Source organism: Sphaeramia orbicularis, chromosome 3 (genome assembly GCF_902148855.1).
Source record: "Sphaeramia orbicularis chromosome 3, fSphaOr1.1, whole genome shotgun sequence".
Lineage (NCBI taxonomy): Eukaryota > Metazoa > Chordata > Actinopteri > Kurtiformes > Apogonidae > Sphaeramia > Sphaeramia orbicularis.
Window position 1 is genome coordinate 14633088 of NC_043959.1, and position 16901 is coordinate 14649988.

Below are 16901 nucleotides of genomic sequence, written 5' to 3' on the forward strand. Positions count from 1 at the left end.
AAACAGAGCTCTATCAGTCAAAAACCAAATTGTTTGATTACTTTTAACCTAGAAAAACCTGTTTAAATATAAAAATAAATGTACTGCTTGCTGGGCTGGTCTATTATTGACACCATTGTTTCCCTACATGAGCCGACAGAGGACAAAAATTGAAGTAACCACCCGTAGAATGAGGTGGGCTTCTCCATATCTTAAATCTTTTCACATTCATGAATGTTTTTATTTTTCTACACTTACCTCATCACTTGATGGAAGTAACCTGGTCTCACAGAATTCCATGTATGTCCACAGACATTAACCTCAAAATCTGAGGTGGTATCACAGAATCACCGAAAATTTTGTGATGGGCCCACAGAAGTGAAACTGATGTAAGTCAGTCACTGGCCTCAGCTGTGGTCCACGCACAGATCCCCTTTTTCAAACAGAACCCTGCATGGACCACACCTGATGTCTGTCACTTACATCAGTATCACTGCTGTGGGCCCATCACTGAGTTTTCGGTGATTCTGTGATACCACCACAGATTCTGGAGTAGGGGTCTGTGTTCATTAGACATCATCACATGGAATCCTGTGAGACCAGGCTGATGGAAGTGATGACAGAGAAGTTGAGGTGCTCACCATTTTGGCAGGTTGTGGAAACCAAGTATTTGAAAATCATGAAAGATATCGAAGTGCCAGCCGTTAGGCAAGCACAACACCGGAGCAGAGAAATCGTCGCTTCTTGTACCAGTTGCTCCAAACCTCTGAGAACACACAATTCATGCATGAAGAGGGGTACGAATTGAGGGGGGAGGGACAAATGGCAGTTGAGTTTGACAGACATATCACCGTTCAATCATTTCGATGGGTTGGTTAAAATGATTGGATGGTGTTTTTTCAGTCCTGTCCGTTCCATGGGTGACTACATTTTTTTTTTTTTTTTTGTGTTAGAGCATTTAATTCATTGGTTGTGAAGGGGATTTTAAGCAATAGAGTAAAAAATGCTCCAGGAAAACATCTCACGCCCCACCTTTAATTGGTGCAGTTAGTTTCATGTAGTCATTTTAATTGAAAAATATGGAATACAGAACAATGTGAAATCATACAGAATAATATCAAATAACTTACACGTGTGTGTGTGTGTGTGTGTGTGTGTGTGTGTGTGTGTGTGTGTGTGTGCTGACCCTCCCAGTTTATGAGAGCAGCTGGTGAAGATGGGAACCAGTAAGAGCCCTAAATGCTCCCAGTTTAGATGGAACAGCTGCTCAGAGGTTTGTTCTGTTCCTTCAGGACACATTTGTCTCCTTTTGGCTTCTGCTGTTATTGACCATTTTTTATATATTTGTTTGGCTCAAATTAGATTAACATTTATTTTACCAAAATAATTTGACTTGAAGTTCTTAGATGACATTGAAACCTTTTGAATATTTTGTTATACTCATTGTACAAGTGAAGAGTTTGTGAAATATGCTAACAGATGGATGAAAGGAGTGGTCAGCTGTTAGACCTGCAGCTGAGCTAAATAATGCTGATTCATGTCAAGCAGTATTTAGCATTAATGTTGCACTCTCCACCCAGACATTCGAGGGAGAATGGCTGCGTTGTGTGAGTTATTGAAAAGACCACGAACTCGCTGCGTGTCCTCACTCGTCCTTAGTTTATTCAACTGCATCCATTACAATAACAATCTCAACGACGCACATGCGTACAACAACTTCCTCTTAGACAGTATCAATTGATCAGACATGAAACATCGAACAAAACAGTGTATCGCTTGTTTAAAATTAAACCTATGTACACTGTAAAAAACAAAAAAATCTGTAATTTAACAGAATTTTCACTGTTTATTTTACAGATTTTTCCTGTATTTTCAAGATACAGGAAAATATCAATGAAATGAGAAAAATAAACTGTGATTTTACATGTCAAATGTAAAATAACATGAAAAAACTGTAACTGTGAATAACCATAAAATTTCCATTTTTTAAAAGAAATGTTTTCTTTTTTCACAGAAAAATACAGTTAAAATACATTTGCAAATGTATCGTAATTTCACAAATATTTCTTTTCTATTTATGAGATTAAACTGTTAATTTAAAGTTTAATACTGTAAAAAATAATAATAACACGAGATAAAATTACTGACAATTAACCGTAAAAGAAATATTTGTTCTGTAAGTTTAACAAGACTTGTTTGTTAATTGACAAATATCTTGTGTAATTACAGGAGGTTTCACAACAAAATGTTGAATAAATGTATTTTTGTGAATGTATAACATGCATAAGCACTGATAAACTGTCCAAATGTTTTTATCAGTGGATTGTACAATTTAGTCTCATTGAAAACTACAGATGGAGACCTATGTTCTATAGAAAAAGGAAGAAAATGTAAAAAACAAAGCTTGAAAGTAAAACCTACAAATCTTACATGGTCAGATGAACAAAACTCAAACACAAACAATTGTTAAAACGTATTCCTGTTGTTTTGTTGTGTTTTCGCTGTGTTTCATTTGTCATTATCGTTTTGTATTCCAGATACATCAACTATCACATGTAAAATAATAAATATCATGTGCATTTAAAAGCATGAATAAATCCACTATAATAGCAACATATAGAACATTATCTGAATAAGATAATATCCTACTATAATGGACGTTATGTGCGTCTTTGTCTGACACGTGTTGCAGCACGGGAGGGCATACGGATGCAATGCCGCTGTTACACCATGGGAGGGCGCTATCGTACAATGGCACCACGGGTACAATGCCACTAGTAGATATAATATAGAAGAATGTAGAAAACAGGACTTTACTGTAATGAATTAATACAGACTATCATGATTAGGAGATATTACATTTTTTAATGATTGTATTTGTTGTAAATATTTAAAGTCCATATAAATATTATTGTTTATATTAAAAATGGTTGATTTTGCAAATCGGATTGTTTGTGAGGTGACTAAAAAAGTGTATGTGAATGGTTTGTACGGATGTTTTGTGTTACTGGAAAAATATACAGAAAAAAAAGTGTGTTAACAAAGCAAAGGAAGCGAAATTGATTTAATTATTAGTTTTGTTAAAAGGGAGTGGGAGTTTATAAGTTATACTCCTTCCTGCTCTTTTCAAGCACCGAAAAATTTTGTTTGACCAAGTTGTATGGTTCTGTGATATCTGATGATTCTGTGCTTGAAATAAAACTAAACTAAACTGAACTACACTAAAACTAAACTAACAAACAACGTTCACCAAACAATTTTTATGTCAGTTCTTATTAAATATAGTCAGCTCTCCACAGCATAAAAACTACCACAATGCCCTCGGAAGATTTCATGGTAAATAGAGGGTTTCACTGTTTGCTCTGTGAGGCTTTGATCGACAGGTGTGACTGATACTGGTAACAATAACAAAATTAACTGGTCTGATGACCTGTTTTACCACTGGTATGTATTCACTGGCCAGTTTAACCCTCAAGTATGGAAGTAAATCTGTCTCATCAGATTTTGAATTATAAAAGCCACTGAATTTCTAGCACTGAATTTTTTTGCACTGAAATTAAGTATCTGAATTTTTTCGGCATCACATGACCAACCTAAGGTAACTTGATTGGTTGGCTGTCAGTTCGACTTGAGATAGAATCATTGCTTATACTTGGTGTCCCAGATGTGTGATCGGAATTTTTTGTATCTAAATTTCTTGCTTCTGAATTTCTTGCGTCTGAATTTTTTGCCTCTGAATTTTTTTATTCTAAATATATGAACATAGTAAAATTGAGAGACAAAAAATTCAGATACTTAATTTCAGTGCAAAAAAAATTCAGATACTTAATTTCAGTACAAAAAAAAATTTCAGATACTTAATTTCAGTGCAAAAAAAAAAAATCTGATATTTAATTTCAGTGCGAAAAAAAATTCAGATACTTAATTTCAGTGCAAAAAAAAAAAAAAAATCTGATACTTAATTTCAGTGCAAAAAAAAATTCAGATACTTAATTTCAGTGCAAAAAAGATTCCATGCTTTTCAAATTCAATGGCTTTTATAATTCAAAATCTGATGAGACAGATTTGCTTCCATACTCAAATCCAAAAGGCGGTCATTTCTGTTCAAAAATAAAATAAAATAAAATAAAATAAAATAAAAAATAATACAAGATGGCAGTGGCTAAAATGCTACTCTCAAGATTTCAATATGGCAGTTCATGAAGCACTGTGGGATGTCACAGATGCTTTCTCCACATTTTACACAGTTTATGGTTTTATTTAGATTATTTGTTCAGACCATTGTCAAACAAGATGCAAGATGAACAATTCTCCACACATTTGTCATTTTATGATGAATAAGTATTCTGCCGACCACAGATGTGATTAAAGGTTGGTCTGGACCATAAGAGAATTTCAGATTTCAAATTGGGCCTGAATGTTAAGTTCTGGGAATGACTGATCCACCCTGAACACATTGAACATACACTGTAAAAAAAAAAAACGTAAAAAAAACTTTACATGAGATTTTGCATATTTTTTTACTTTTAGATGTTTAATAAAGAATATTTACATGTATTAAAACAATCAAATTACATATATATATATATATATATATATATATATATATATATATATATACATATACATATATATATATATATATATATATATATATATATATATATATATATATATATATATATATAAATACTTTTCAATGAGACTAAGTTGTACAATCCACTGATAAAAACTGTATTTGGACAGTTTATCAGTGCTTATACATGTTATACATTCACAAAAATACACTTATTCAACATTTTTGTTGTGAAACCTCCTGTAATTACACAAGATATTTGTCAATTAACAAACAAGTCTAGTTAAACTTACAGAACAAATACTTCTTTAACGGTTAATTGTCAGTAATTTTATCTCGTTTTATGATATTTGTTACAGTATTAAACTTTAAATTAACAGTTTAATCTCATAAATAGAAAAGAAATATTTGTGAAATTATGATACATTTGCAAATGTATTTTCACTGTATTTTTCTGCGAAAAAAGAAAAAATTTCTTTTAAAAAATGGAATTTTTTTGGTTATTCACAATTACAGTTTTTTGTGTGTTATTTTACATTTGACATGTAAAATCACAGTCTATTTTAATTTCATTGATATTTTCCTGTATGTTGAAAATACAGGAAAAATCTGTAAAATAATCGGTGAAAATTCTGTTTAATTACAGTTTTTTTTTACAGCATGCTCTGTTCATCTGGTCCCACATTGTCTGGAGATCAAGGCAGAAGAACATTCTTGGAGTGTTGGTTTCAGACTCAGCTGCTGCACCGAACCCCTGATGACCGAGACAACTGCAACTTCACAACACACACACACACACACACACACACACACACACACACACACACACACATACACACACACACACACACACACACACGTATGGACAATACACACAGCAGAGTCTATAAAGACACCAGAACACTGAGGTGAAACTCCATTCATGTGATCTGTGAGCTGCAGTCAGGATGGCAGAGTAAGTCCTGTTCATTTCATCTGTCACTGACCTGAACTAAACCACTCTGATTCTTCTTCTTCTTCTTCTTCTTCTTCTTCTTCTTCTTCTTCTTCTTCTTCTTCTTCTTCTTCTTCTTCTTCTTCTTCTTCTTCTTCTTCTTCTCTTCAAAGGAAAAAGATGTCACTGAGCCGGAAGTCTTACCTCAAGGTACTGTGACACATTACATTTAAGAAGCTTTTGTGTTGGATGAAACTCACTCTCCCCTCTCTCTTTCTCTCTTTCATTCACACACCCCCTCTTCCCCTTTTCCCTATCGCCCCCTAACCAAGCTATATTATTTAGTTGCTATTTACATTTATATATCTTTTTCATTGTAACATGATGTTGTCATTGTTGTTTGTCAATACTCTGTCTTTGTTGTTGTTGTTGTTGGTTTGTTTATTTATCTGTTTGATTTTCCCTTTGTTTATGTGTTGTTGTGGTATTTCTGTCCACATTGTCTTGTTAACTATCACTAATAAACAAACAAACAAAAAAAGAATGACATGCCGAAAAGAATCAGCATAAAATATAAACAACTACTATGAAGAAAATATATATATTTACATAAATGTGCAATTAGGGATGTAACGATATGAAAATTTCATATCACGGTTATTGTGACCAAAATTGTCACAGTTATCATTATTATCGCAGTATTGTGGAAATTGTGCTCAAAATGTTCAAAAAGTACTTACACACACACTGAAATAATTTAATCAAGTTGTATTTAAAAAATAAATAAATAAAAAAATGTAAAAAAAAAAATAATAAGAAGAAAATAATTGGTACAATGCATTTTCTCTTGGCAGAAACATTCAAGTATTAACCCTTAGTGGTCTGAACTTATTTTGGCTGTTTTTCAGTACTTCTGATTTTGCCTTTATATACTATATATACAAATGTTTGCTATACCCATGTTTGGGATCTTTTTTTCTAGATCATCTGGTTATTATTTTTTTCACTTTAACCTACTATATCAACGCAAAACGACAAAAAACATACAAAATATATAAAACCCTATTTGAAAAATGTATATAATTTATTGCATAAATAACACACAGATTCTTAACAAACCTTTTCAAAGACTTTAAAAGTGAATATTGGTTCCAAATAGGTATAGAAAATTAAAATTGTAATAAAATCAAACTATACTCAAATATTTGACATTAAAACATAGATTTACATGAGCATTTTCTCCGGAAAAGTGCGGTAATCAAACACGGTTATCATGATAATTAGAATTTAAATGGTAATACTAACCGTTGGCAATTTTACCGCAATTTATCGTTATGCCGGTAATCGTTACATGTGCAGTGTATGAGTAATTGTGCAAAACTGTCAGAGATAACTGGTATGTAATTTTGAGATGAGGGACCAACATTTGCCACTTTTTTTTTTTTTTAATTGTATCTGTCTTGACTTTTGTATCACAGAGTTTGTTGCTGCACATTGGTGGGTCAATGTTGGAGGAGGAGGCTCAGGACACTGAGAGGGAGAAGATGAAGTACATGGAGCAGAACTGTCCTCCTGTCTCCATCCCCGACTGCATGCACCAGCTCCAGGTATAGAACAGACACCAACATGGAATGGGTTGGTTTTGACAGTTGCACGACACTTTTCATCAGCTCAACTAGTGTTCAAGTTGTCAGTCCACAATGTTTTATTTCAAAGACAAAATCTGTAAAAAAAAAAAAAAAAAAAAGCACCCCTAATTTAATTTCAGTTGTTCTGTGCAGATCACTAAACTCTGTCCAATGAAAAATTTCACACATTAAGGTCCCAAGTTCCTCATCAGAGTATTAACAAAGGATCAATACATTGTTCCTGTCCTTCTGTAGATTTCAGATATCTGTTCTTTACTTTAGTTTTACTTGCACTCCATAAATTTAAGAAAAATAATAGTAATTTTTCCATTTTCAAAATAGGCTCAATACTTGTTTTAAATGCATTTGAGTGACATTATATTCATATAGTTTTTATTGTGAATCATTGCATGTCTTGAACCTTCATGGGCTGAACAATAACACATACAAAGGTGATCTGTAATTCCCTCTGAGCACAGGCAGACACTAGTGGCTTTCCTGCAGTGGGTTTATTTGCAGCTTCTCCAAATCCACTGTAAAGTCTAAACAATATACAGACATAACAGCAGCCCAACTTCCAACTTGGCTTCAAAATAAAAGCACTACATTTCAAAGTAAAACTAAGAAGAGCCACAAATATAGACTTCAACAGTCACCGCAAGAAACTTAAAAATTATGAATTAAATATAATTTTTTTCTTTTATCTATTTGCATAAACATATAATATATAATTGCAACATTTACACAATCCCTTATTGAATCAAAGATGTCTCAAAAACAAAAATGGGGAAAAATGACGTGGAAATGTGTATCCTCCTCCAATTTGCCAGTGCATGACCAGTATAACATCCTAGTTACCATTTCATGTTATGGTCAGTGGCGGCTCATCAATAGAGGGCACTAGGGCGTAGCCCTACCTGTTTCAGATGAAGCAGAAGACAATCAGAACCACATAAAATAATTTTACAAAAACATTAATACTTAAATAAATTAGTGGTATCAAAACTGTCATTTAGCCCATAGGATAATTTCTATATTTTTTTTAAATGCCATTCAATCTACTCGCACTACCTCCACCCCTGGTCTAAATGCACTGTCCATACGATCAGTGGAAGACACTTATCAGGGGCATGTCTGACTTTAACAACAGAGTCATGAAAAAATGTGCATGTTTGAAGGATAGACGGTGAAATGTACATATAAAAATACATGACTGAAAACACATACTGTGTGTTTTTATTTGAATGTAAATGAATATTTTAAAATAGTGGTGCATGTACTTTGGCATATCCTAGTAGTGATATGTGGTTATAGTGAAAACTGACTTGGATGCTGCGCCACCAAAAACTAATTTCACCAGCCTCCACTGACTATGGTTAAACACATTTGATCACAGTAGCAAATGCCATGTCCTGATCTATATCTGCAACCACTGACTGTTCAAAAAAAAAAAAAAAAAGAAAACCATTCAACTGGAACACAGTCACCTGTATGACATAAAAGCGTCTAAAATCCATACATGTTAGTTCATTTCCTGTCTTGAAAATTTCTTCATATTAAAAAAAATGTCAAAAGAGAAAAGAAAATGCTCTTTCATTTCTTTAATATAACAGGAAAAACTTATACATTAAAAACGTAACTTTCTGATATTTTTTTGTTCTAGCATGATCTAAAATGGAATTGATTGTGTGGATATTTTAATTTTATGATGACGCAAACTTTGGTAAGTTGGCTGAGATTTCTGGACCATTTTTCCTGAGTGTTATGTGCTTTTTGTTATACACAGTTGAAGGTAACGTTGATGACTGCTGGTGAATTGAATTCTACGGGTCTGTCCCCTCAATAGGAGCTGTGCAGGAAACTCCACAGACAGATCGATCTGGTGGATGAAGAGCGATTTGACATGGAGGTCAAAGTGAACAAGTCCAATAAGGAGGTACGTCTTCTCACATCATTCTCCTGCCTTCAGGCTGTGACAGCGTCATGGTGACGGTTCCATTTGGGGACAAGGACTTAGTTTTACAGTGAGTTTGACTTTTTCCAATGTGAGGAAAGCCTTGATTCATAGGAGCTGAAAAAGGACATGACATCAAATATGATTTACAAAACCTATTCTTTATCAAAGGTGCAAAGACATTTTATCCTTTTTCACTATGAACCAATATCAGTGATGGAAAAACCCATGTTACAATCTTCATTTTATTTTATTTAGTTTATTTCTATACATATATAATTCTTTTTGTTTTTAATCATGCTTTTTTTTACCACTACTGTCAGATTTAGTCTTAGTTTACATGAATTATTATATCCCAAATAACCACAAAAACATTGAGTTGTGAACCACCAGCACATATTCTAAGTTGACTTGATTGTTTTGGCAGAAAAACAAAACATGATACAGAAAATGAACATTCAAAATTATTTTTAAAAGCATGTAATTATTATTTTGGAGCAGGGGTTCTTAAAACTGTACTGAAAAACAAACTGCTACTATGTTCAAAAGCTTCTCAAAGCATTAAAACAATAAATTGATCAAAGAGATTTAATAAATGGTCCTATGCCCCCCCCCCCCCCTTGACCAACTCTCTTAATAATTTCTAGATGTGCCACTGTGTCTAACTCAGTGGTTTCCAACCTTTTTTTTGTTTTTTTACTCCAGACCACATTTTAACATCACAAATATCTGGAAACCCCAGTGACGGACCGTTAAATATCATATGGTGCCGCTAGCTAAAATTGCTTGAAGGAAATAAATCGATTTCGTATCAATCCGACATTGACAAAGACGAAAACGAAGGGAATTTTATCCATAATTTTTATACGTATTAGTTAGTTTTGTAAGCACACAATACAGTTTCAGTTAGTTATCGTTTTTTTCTTTTAATTATAGTTTTTTATTTATTTCAGTTAACGAAAATGTTTTTACAATCCTAGTTTTCATCATTTCGTTAGTTTTCGTTAACGATAATGACCTTGATACAGACAAATGGCTGAGTGTTTAATGGTAAAATGAACTTAACTTATATAGCACATTTTATACACCTTCATGGTGCCTAAAGTGCATTACAAGGCCTCGCATTCACACGCACACCAGTAGGCAGCTGCCACCATGCAAGGCACTGCCAGACCCTACTGCAATTTAAGGTTCAGTGTCTTGCCCAAGAACACTGCAACATGTTGACAGTCAGAGTCAGGATTCAAACCGCCAATCCTTTGGTCATTGGACGACCCGCTCTACCAACTGAGCCACAGCTGCCCATTTAACAGGTTAATCTGCAGAGTAGAAAGTCATGAAAACAAAGACGAACTCCTGAATGAGACCGGTACGAGACTGGTTTCACTGGGACTGTATGGGTTACTAAATTATGTATGTGTTGTGCAAAAAATGAAAACAAATCTAATTGAAAGAACATGACTGATATGTATAAGTAAACTCATCAAACCCCATTCTAGTTCACAAAGCAAGACAAACTGTGGTAGCCTTGATTAACAAAGTAGTTGTTCATTACCTCCGCCAAGGAGGTTATTTTTTTTGCCATGGTTTGTTTGTTGGTTGGTTGGTTGGTTGGTTAGCAACATAACTGAAAGCGTTATGGACAGATTTTGATGACATTTTCAGGAAATGTCCGAAATGGGATGAGTAACAAATGATTACAGGGTGGGGAAGCAAAATTTACAATATTTTGAGGCAGGGATTGAAAGACAGTGTATGACCAATTAGTTTATTGAAAGTCAGGAGAATTTATTTGCCACAAGAAAATGTACATAATAGAAAATGTTTTTATTCCATGTGTCCTCCTTCTTTCTCAATAACTGCCTTCACACGCTTCCTGAAACTTGCGTAAGTGTTCCTCAAATATTCGGGTGACAGCTTCTCCCATTCTTCTTTAATAGTATCTTCCAGACTTTCTCGTAATAGTTTTGCTCATAGTCATTCTCTTCTTTACATTATAAACAGTCTTTATGGACACTCCGACTATTTTTGAAATCTCCTTTGGTGTGACGAGTGCATTCAGCAAATCACACACTCTTTGACGTTTGCTTTCCTGATTACTCATATGGGCAAAAGTTTCTGAAAAGGTATGGATAATAGTGTTAGGTATGATTATGACATCAGTATATGTTTGGTTTCAAAACAATTGACGTAGTGCCTGCTGAGAAAAAACAACTAAATGTTCATTGTAAATTTTGCTTCCCCACCCTGTAGATTTTGGGAATGATCCGGATCACTGTCTGGATCGTGGAATTTTTAAAAGGATTCTTTATCATTGGGAGATAGGGATATTTTTCAACATATGTATGTGTAACTCCACAATGAATGGTCAGAGTGCTTGGTAAAAAAAAACAACAAAATAAATTCCCAACAGGTTCTACAAGATAATGATGATTGATTCATCATGTGTCGCAACAGTGATATAGTTGTTTGTCTGTTAGCAAAATAACTCAAAAAGTTATGGACGGATTTGGGTGAAATTTTCAGGAAATGTTGATACCGGTACAAGAAACAAATGATTAAATTTTGGTGGGGGGCTGATCTGCCTTGGCAGAGGTCTGCACTCACCAAGTGTTTTTCTAGTTCAACAAGATCTAATTTTGTTTTCCTAAAGTTTTTAATTGGTGTGGGATGAATTAAAATACATACTTAAATAAAACATTTGGATTAGATGGAAAGAGAATAAGTTGATCTGATGTAATCTGATTAAATCGAACCAACAAATGCCAAATGTGTTTATTTGACATGATCAAAAATGGGTTATTGTACTCAATTTAATTACTTGGAAATATGTGCTATGATTAAATTGTGTTCATCCAACAGATTATTTCTTTGAGTGTACAATCTTTGAGTACAGTTTCTGAGAAAGTCCTACAATCAATGAAAGCTTGAGATGAAAGCTGCTTCAGTGCACTTCTGTCAAACACCTGCTAACTGTCCTCTCCATCAGATTGACGACCTGAAGGTCCTGGTTCAGGACCTGAAGGGGAAGTTTAAGAAGCCAGCCCTGAAGAGGGTTCGGATGTCAGCTGATGCCATGTTGGCCGCCCTTCTGGGCTCCAAACACAAAGTGTCCTTAGACCTGAGAGCCAACCTGAAGCAGGTCAAGAAAGAGGTCAAAGATGACGTAAGTATGCACATGTGCACATACAATTTGTGGTTGGAGCTATGAATAATAGATTACATTTATTTTTGCACAATTTATGAAACACATCCAGATGTTAAATACTGTCAATACACAGTGCAGTGAGGGCAGAAAATCTGAAGCTTCAAACGTAATAATGTTATCGTTTTACAGAATGAAAATGCATATTTCCCCTCTGGAGTCAATAAAGTCTTACACTGTAAAAAAAAATCAGTAATTTAACACAATTTTTACTGTTTATTTTACAGATTTTTCCTGTATTTTTCAGATGAAGGAAAATATCAATGAAATGACAAAAATAGACTGTGATTTTACATGTCAAATGTAAAATAACAGGAAAAAACTGTAACTGAATATCCATAAAATTTAAATTTTTTAAAAAGAAATGTTTTCTTTTTTCACAGAAAAATACAGTTAAAATACATTTGCAAATGTATCATAATTTCACAAATATTTATTTTCTATTCATGAGATTAAACTGTTAATTTAAAGTATAATACTGTAAAAAAAATCAAATGAAATGAGATAAAATTACTGACAATTAACCGTGAAAGAAGTATTTGTTCTGTAGGTTTAACAAGACTTGTTTGTTAACTGACAAATATCTTGTGTAATTACGGAAGGTTTCACAACAAAAATGTTGAATAAATGTATTTTCGTGAATGTATAACATGTATTAGCACTGATAAACTGTCCAAATACAGTTTTTATCAGTGGATTGTACAACTTAGTCTCATTGAAAAGTATATATATATATATATATACATACATATATATATATATACACACACACACACACACACACACACACACACACACACACACACACACATATATATATATATATATATATATATATATATATATATATATATATATATACATACACACACACACACACACACACACACACACATATATATATATATATATATATATATATATATATATATATATATAAATATATATATGCAAAATCTCATGTAAAGTTAGGGCAAAAAACTGCATTTTAATTACGGAAAATTATCGTATTTTTATGAAATGGTTATTTTCCGTTATTTTACAATATTTTTCGGCCCCCCTGCTGTCAGAATAATACTGTTTTTTTACGTTGCTTTTTTTTTTTCTTTTTTTTTACAGTGTGTCGAAACCAATAAACATACAGCTGAATGCACCATTTCTACTACTATTTCTACTATATCTGTTTTTATTTGTGTGTGTGTGTGTGTGTGTGTGTGTGTGTGTGTGTGTGTGTGTGCGTGTGCGTGCGTGTGTGTGTGTGTGTCAGGAAAAGCAGACTGGTGACTGGAGGAAGAACATTCAAGATAAAGCTGGAATGGATGGCAGGAAGAAGATGTTTGAGACAGAGGCTTGATTCATCCACTGGATGGCGCTGTGTGTTCACTCTGTCACTGTAGGAAGGAGAGAATTGTTTATGGTGTGTCTGTGTGATGCAGGTTAGTTATGTGCAAGTATAGCCTACACACACACACACACACACACATTAACCCCTGACGTGTCTGTGGTGAGCGTTCTGAATGTATAATTTATTTTAAATAGTCCTAAAAATTCAATTGTTTGCTCAATAGGAAAACTTTCAGAATGTGTTAATAGAATAGACCTTGTTCTTTCCATAGACTTCTGAGCATGCTCAGTTCATCCCCGGCCACCTGTGGGATGTGGGGTAAAACACAGAGCAGTAAGACAGACTTGTAATAAAAATAGATTGTTTGGGCTTTTTAAAAAAAAAAAAAAAAACTCCGTTTTCATTGTGTTTTTTTTTTTTTTCCTGTTGTTTCCAGTGTTGTGGTGATTTTCTTTTATTTATTTTTTTATTGTGGTTTTACTGAGTTTTTGACCGTGGAACTGAAGTATGTTGTTAAACAGGTGTCAAACAGCAGCTGGACTGATTTATTAAAAAAAAAAAAAAAAAAAAAAGAGTCCAAAACTAAAACTACTGGGCCCAAATTTAAATCCTTGTTGTTGTTCAGTGTGTTCCAGTTCACAGTTGATGTTCAACATCCTAAATCTCTTATTGATGTACATTCTAGTGCCTTATTTAGTCCAAACCTGTCAAACTTCAGTTCCTCTCTTTGTCTTTTTCTGTTCTTCCACCTGTTTTGAGCCTAAAACACACAGTAAAACAAAACCAAGAAAAGGAACACAAACACAAACTCACAACAGCTTTAATGAACCTGAAACAGATGCAGATTCACAGCAGAACCTTTACCTGGAACCAGGGCTCAGGGGTTAAAGGGTTAAAAGCATTTGATTTGCATTTATCATTATTAGAGTAACTGAACATGACAGACATATTGAGAGTGTTGCATCTCATCACATCAAAGTAAACACACCAAACAGATGAGAAAAAGTATGATTTGCATGTTATCTACACTTTCAATGATGTCATTCTACAAAAACTGGAGCGGAAAACGATTATGTCAAATTTATCAAACACTTACTCCATTCATTACAGTAGGACAAAGTTTTTAATGCATGTTATTGTGTAATTGTTGTTGACTTAAGGAAACAACAGAAAATACAGTGTAATTGTGTAATTTTTTTGATATTGTGATCATGTTTTGTCATCTAAAAAAACAAACAAACAACATATGATACATTTCTGAATTGGTCAAGATGTCTGTCTTTGTTACATGAATAAATAAAGTGTGTGTGATATTTCATTCATTCATTTTCCTAACTGCTTCCTTCTTCAGAGGGTCAGAGGTCAGGGTACACAAGCTGAATACAGTTTCAACACTACTGATATATTTCAAATACTTCAAACTGATGTCTTTTATAACCCTTAACCTTTAATATGTGTCTACAGTTGCTTCATATTATTGATTGATGTTATCTATGGGTTATCTTAATGGATTACAGTATCAACTGGTTTAGTACTCATACACCAGTTACACCAAATAACTTTTCAATGGAGCTATGTGTGCTATTAAGAAAATGATCAGAATGAGTTCATTAATCACACGCCCTAAAGTTACCCCCACTTTTGGCTGTTAGCATTATTTTACATGCTGTACAGTTCAACATCAAACCAAAAACACTGCAGATCAAATCTGTGCATCCACACCATTCATGAATGAGGTCTACAAAAAGAGGCCAAGCATTCCATCCATAAACCCTCTGATGACAGGAACAGTTCAGGTCCACACACAGTTTCTTCTCCCAAAACAAGATGAAGAAGTAGTCCACCATTAGAGTGCCCACCCCCCCATCCCCCTCACGAAATCCCACTCTGTATGTAAGTACTGGCTTTTCACGCAGAATGGCTGTGCCAACAAAAATTAAGGCCATAGATCTGCAAGTCCCTCTAAACCAGTGGTTCTCAGCCTTTTTTCAGTGATGTACCCCCTGTGAAATATTTTTTCAGCCAAGTACCCCCTAACCAGCGCAAAACATTTTGGGTTGAAAAAAATGACTTAAAACAGAGTGCTGTGCTATCAGAGTCTGATTTATTAAACTTTGGAACTCCATTTGTAGTGGTCTCTCTTGAACTATTTGGAAATAAAAAGATATAACTAAAAAAAAAAAAAGAAATAATTAACTTAATTATAAATAAAGATTTTTGCACATAAAAATAATTATCAACATAAAGTGTCCTCCTTTGGGATCATAGGAAAGATCTGTTCTCAAAAACATAATATAACATAATAATCTTCAAGATACAGCCGGAATTTTGCCGGCTCTGGTTTGGCCTTCTTTGTCACTTGTCCCTCCGTGTTTTCAAAAGAATTACGCTTCAACCATGACTCCATTGTTTGAGTTTTTAAGTGATTGACAGGTGATGCTAGGTGGCATATGACAGGTTTTGGTCGAACCATTCTGGTATGGGGGAGACTCTGGGTTTTTAGGAGGACGAAACTGAAAAGCCTACTGAATATAAAATTCATTTTATGAACTTACAAGGAGGGTAAAGAGTCTTACCCAAGGACATAACAGCACATGGACAGAGCAGGATTTGAACTACCAACCCTTTGGTTACTGGATGACCTGTGCTACTATCTGAGCCATGGCCACCCCAGGTTTTCTGGTCCTTCCTAATGTTTCAGATTCAGATATCTTTTTGGAGCCTCTGTCGTCATTGAAAGGAGCAATTTCTGTCATCCATTCTAAAATCCATAATCTCCAATCATGCTCCTCTAGTGTCCTTAAAAATATGTGGGAGATAGATTTGGGAGAGACAATTTCAGATGATATGTGGGACGAGATCCTAAGAAGGGTGCACAGGTCATCAATTTGTGCTAAACATGGGTTCACTCAATGTAGGATTCTGCATTGTGCTCATTACACCAAAGCTCGGCTGGCAAAAATATTTGGTACACTGTCTCCTTTGTGTGATCAATGTCAACGGCCTACAGCAGATTAGACTCATATGTTTTGGGGTTGCCCATCTTTAAATAAATTCTGGTTGGAAATCTTTGATGTTTTATCAACGGTAACAGGAAAGAAAATTGTTCCAAATGTTTTTACTGTTTTGTTTGGCATTGTATCCGCTCCATTAAAATTTTCCTCTGCTAATAAAGACATGATTCCGTTTACATCTTTTTTGGCCAGGAGGCTTATATTGTTAAAGTGGAAATCCTCATCTCCACCAGCCTTCTCAAAATGGATCAAGGAAGTTCTTTATT

At 34.1% G+C, this 16901-nt stretch overlaps 1 protein-coding gene across 1 annotated transcript; it reads left to right on the top strand.

Moving 5' to 3' along the window:
• The first annotated feature begins 1195 nt into the window (after positions 1-1195).
• On the top strand, positions 1196-13677 carry LOC115413262 (troponin I, fast skeletal muscle-like). The gene is made up of 6 exons (XM_030125998.1): positions 1196-1252; positions 5649-5699; positions 6968-7096; positions 8964-9053; positions 12061-12237; positions 13544-13677. Exons 1-6 carry the CDS (start codon positions 1196-1198, stop codon positions 13628-13630), a joined length of 591 nt encoding a protein of 196 aa, XP_029981858.1. The 3' UTR covers positions 13631-13677.
• The last annotated feature ends 3224 nt before the right edge of the window (positions 13678-16901 follow it).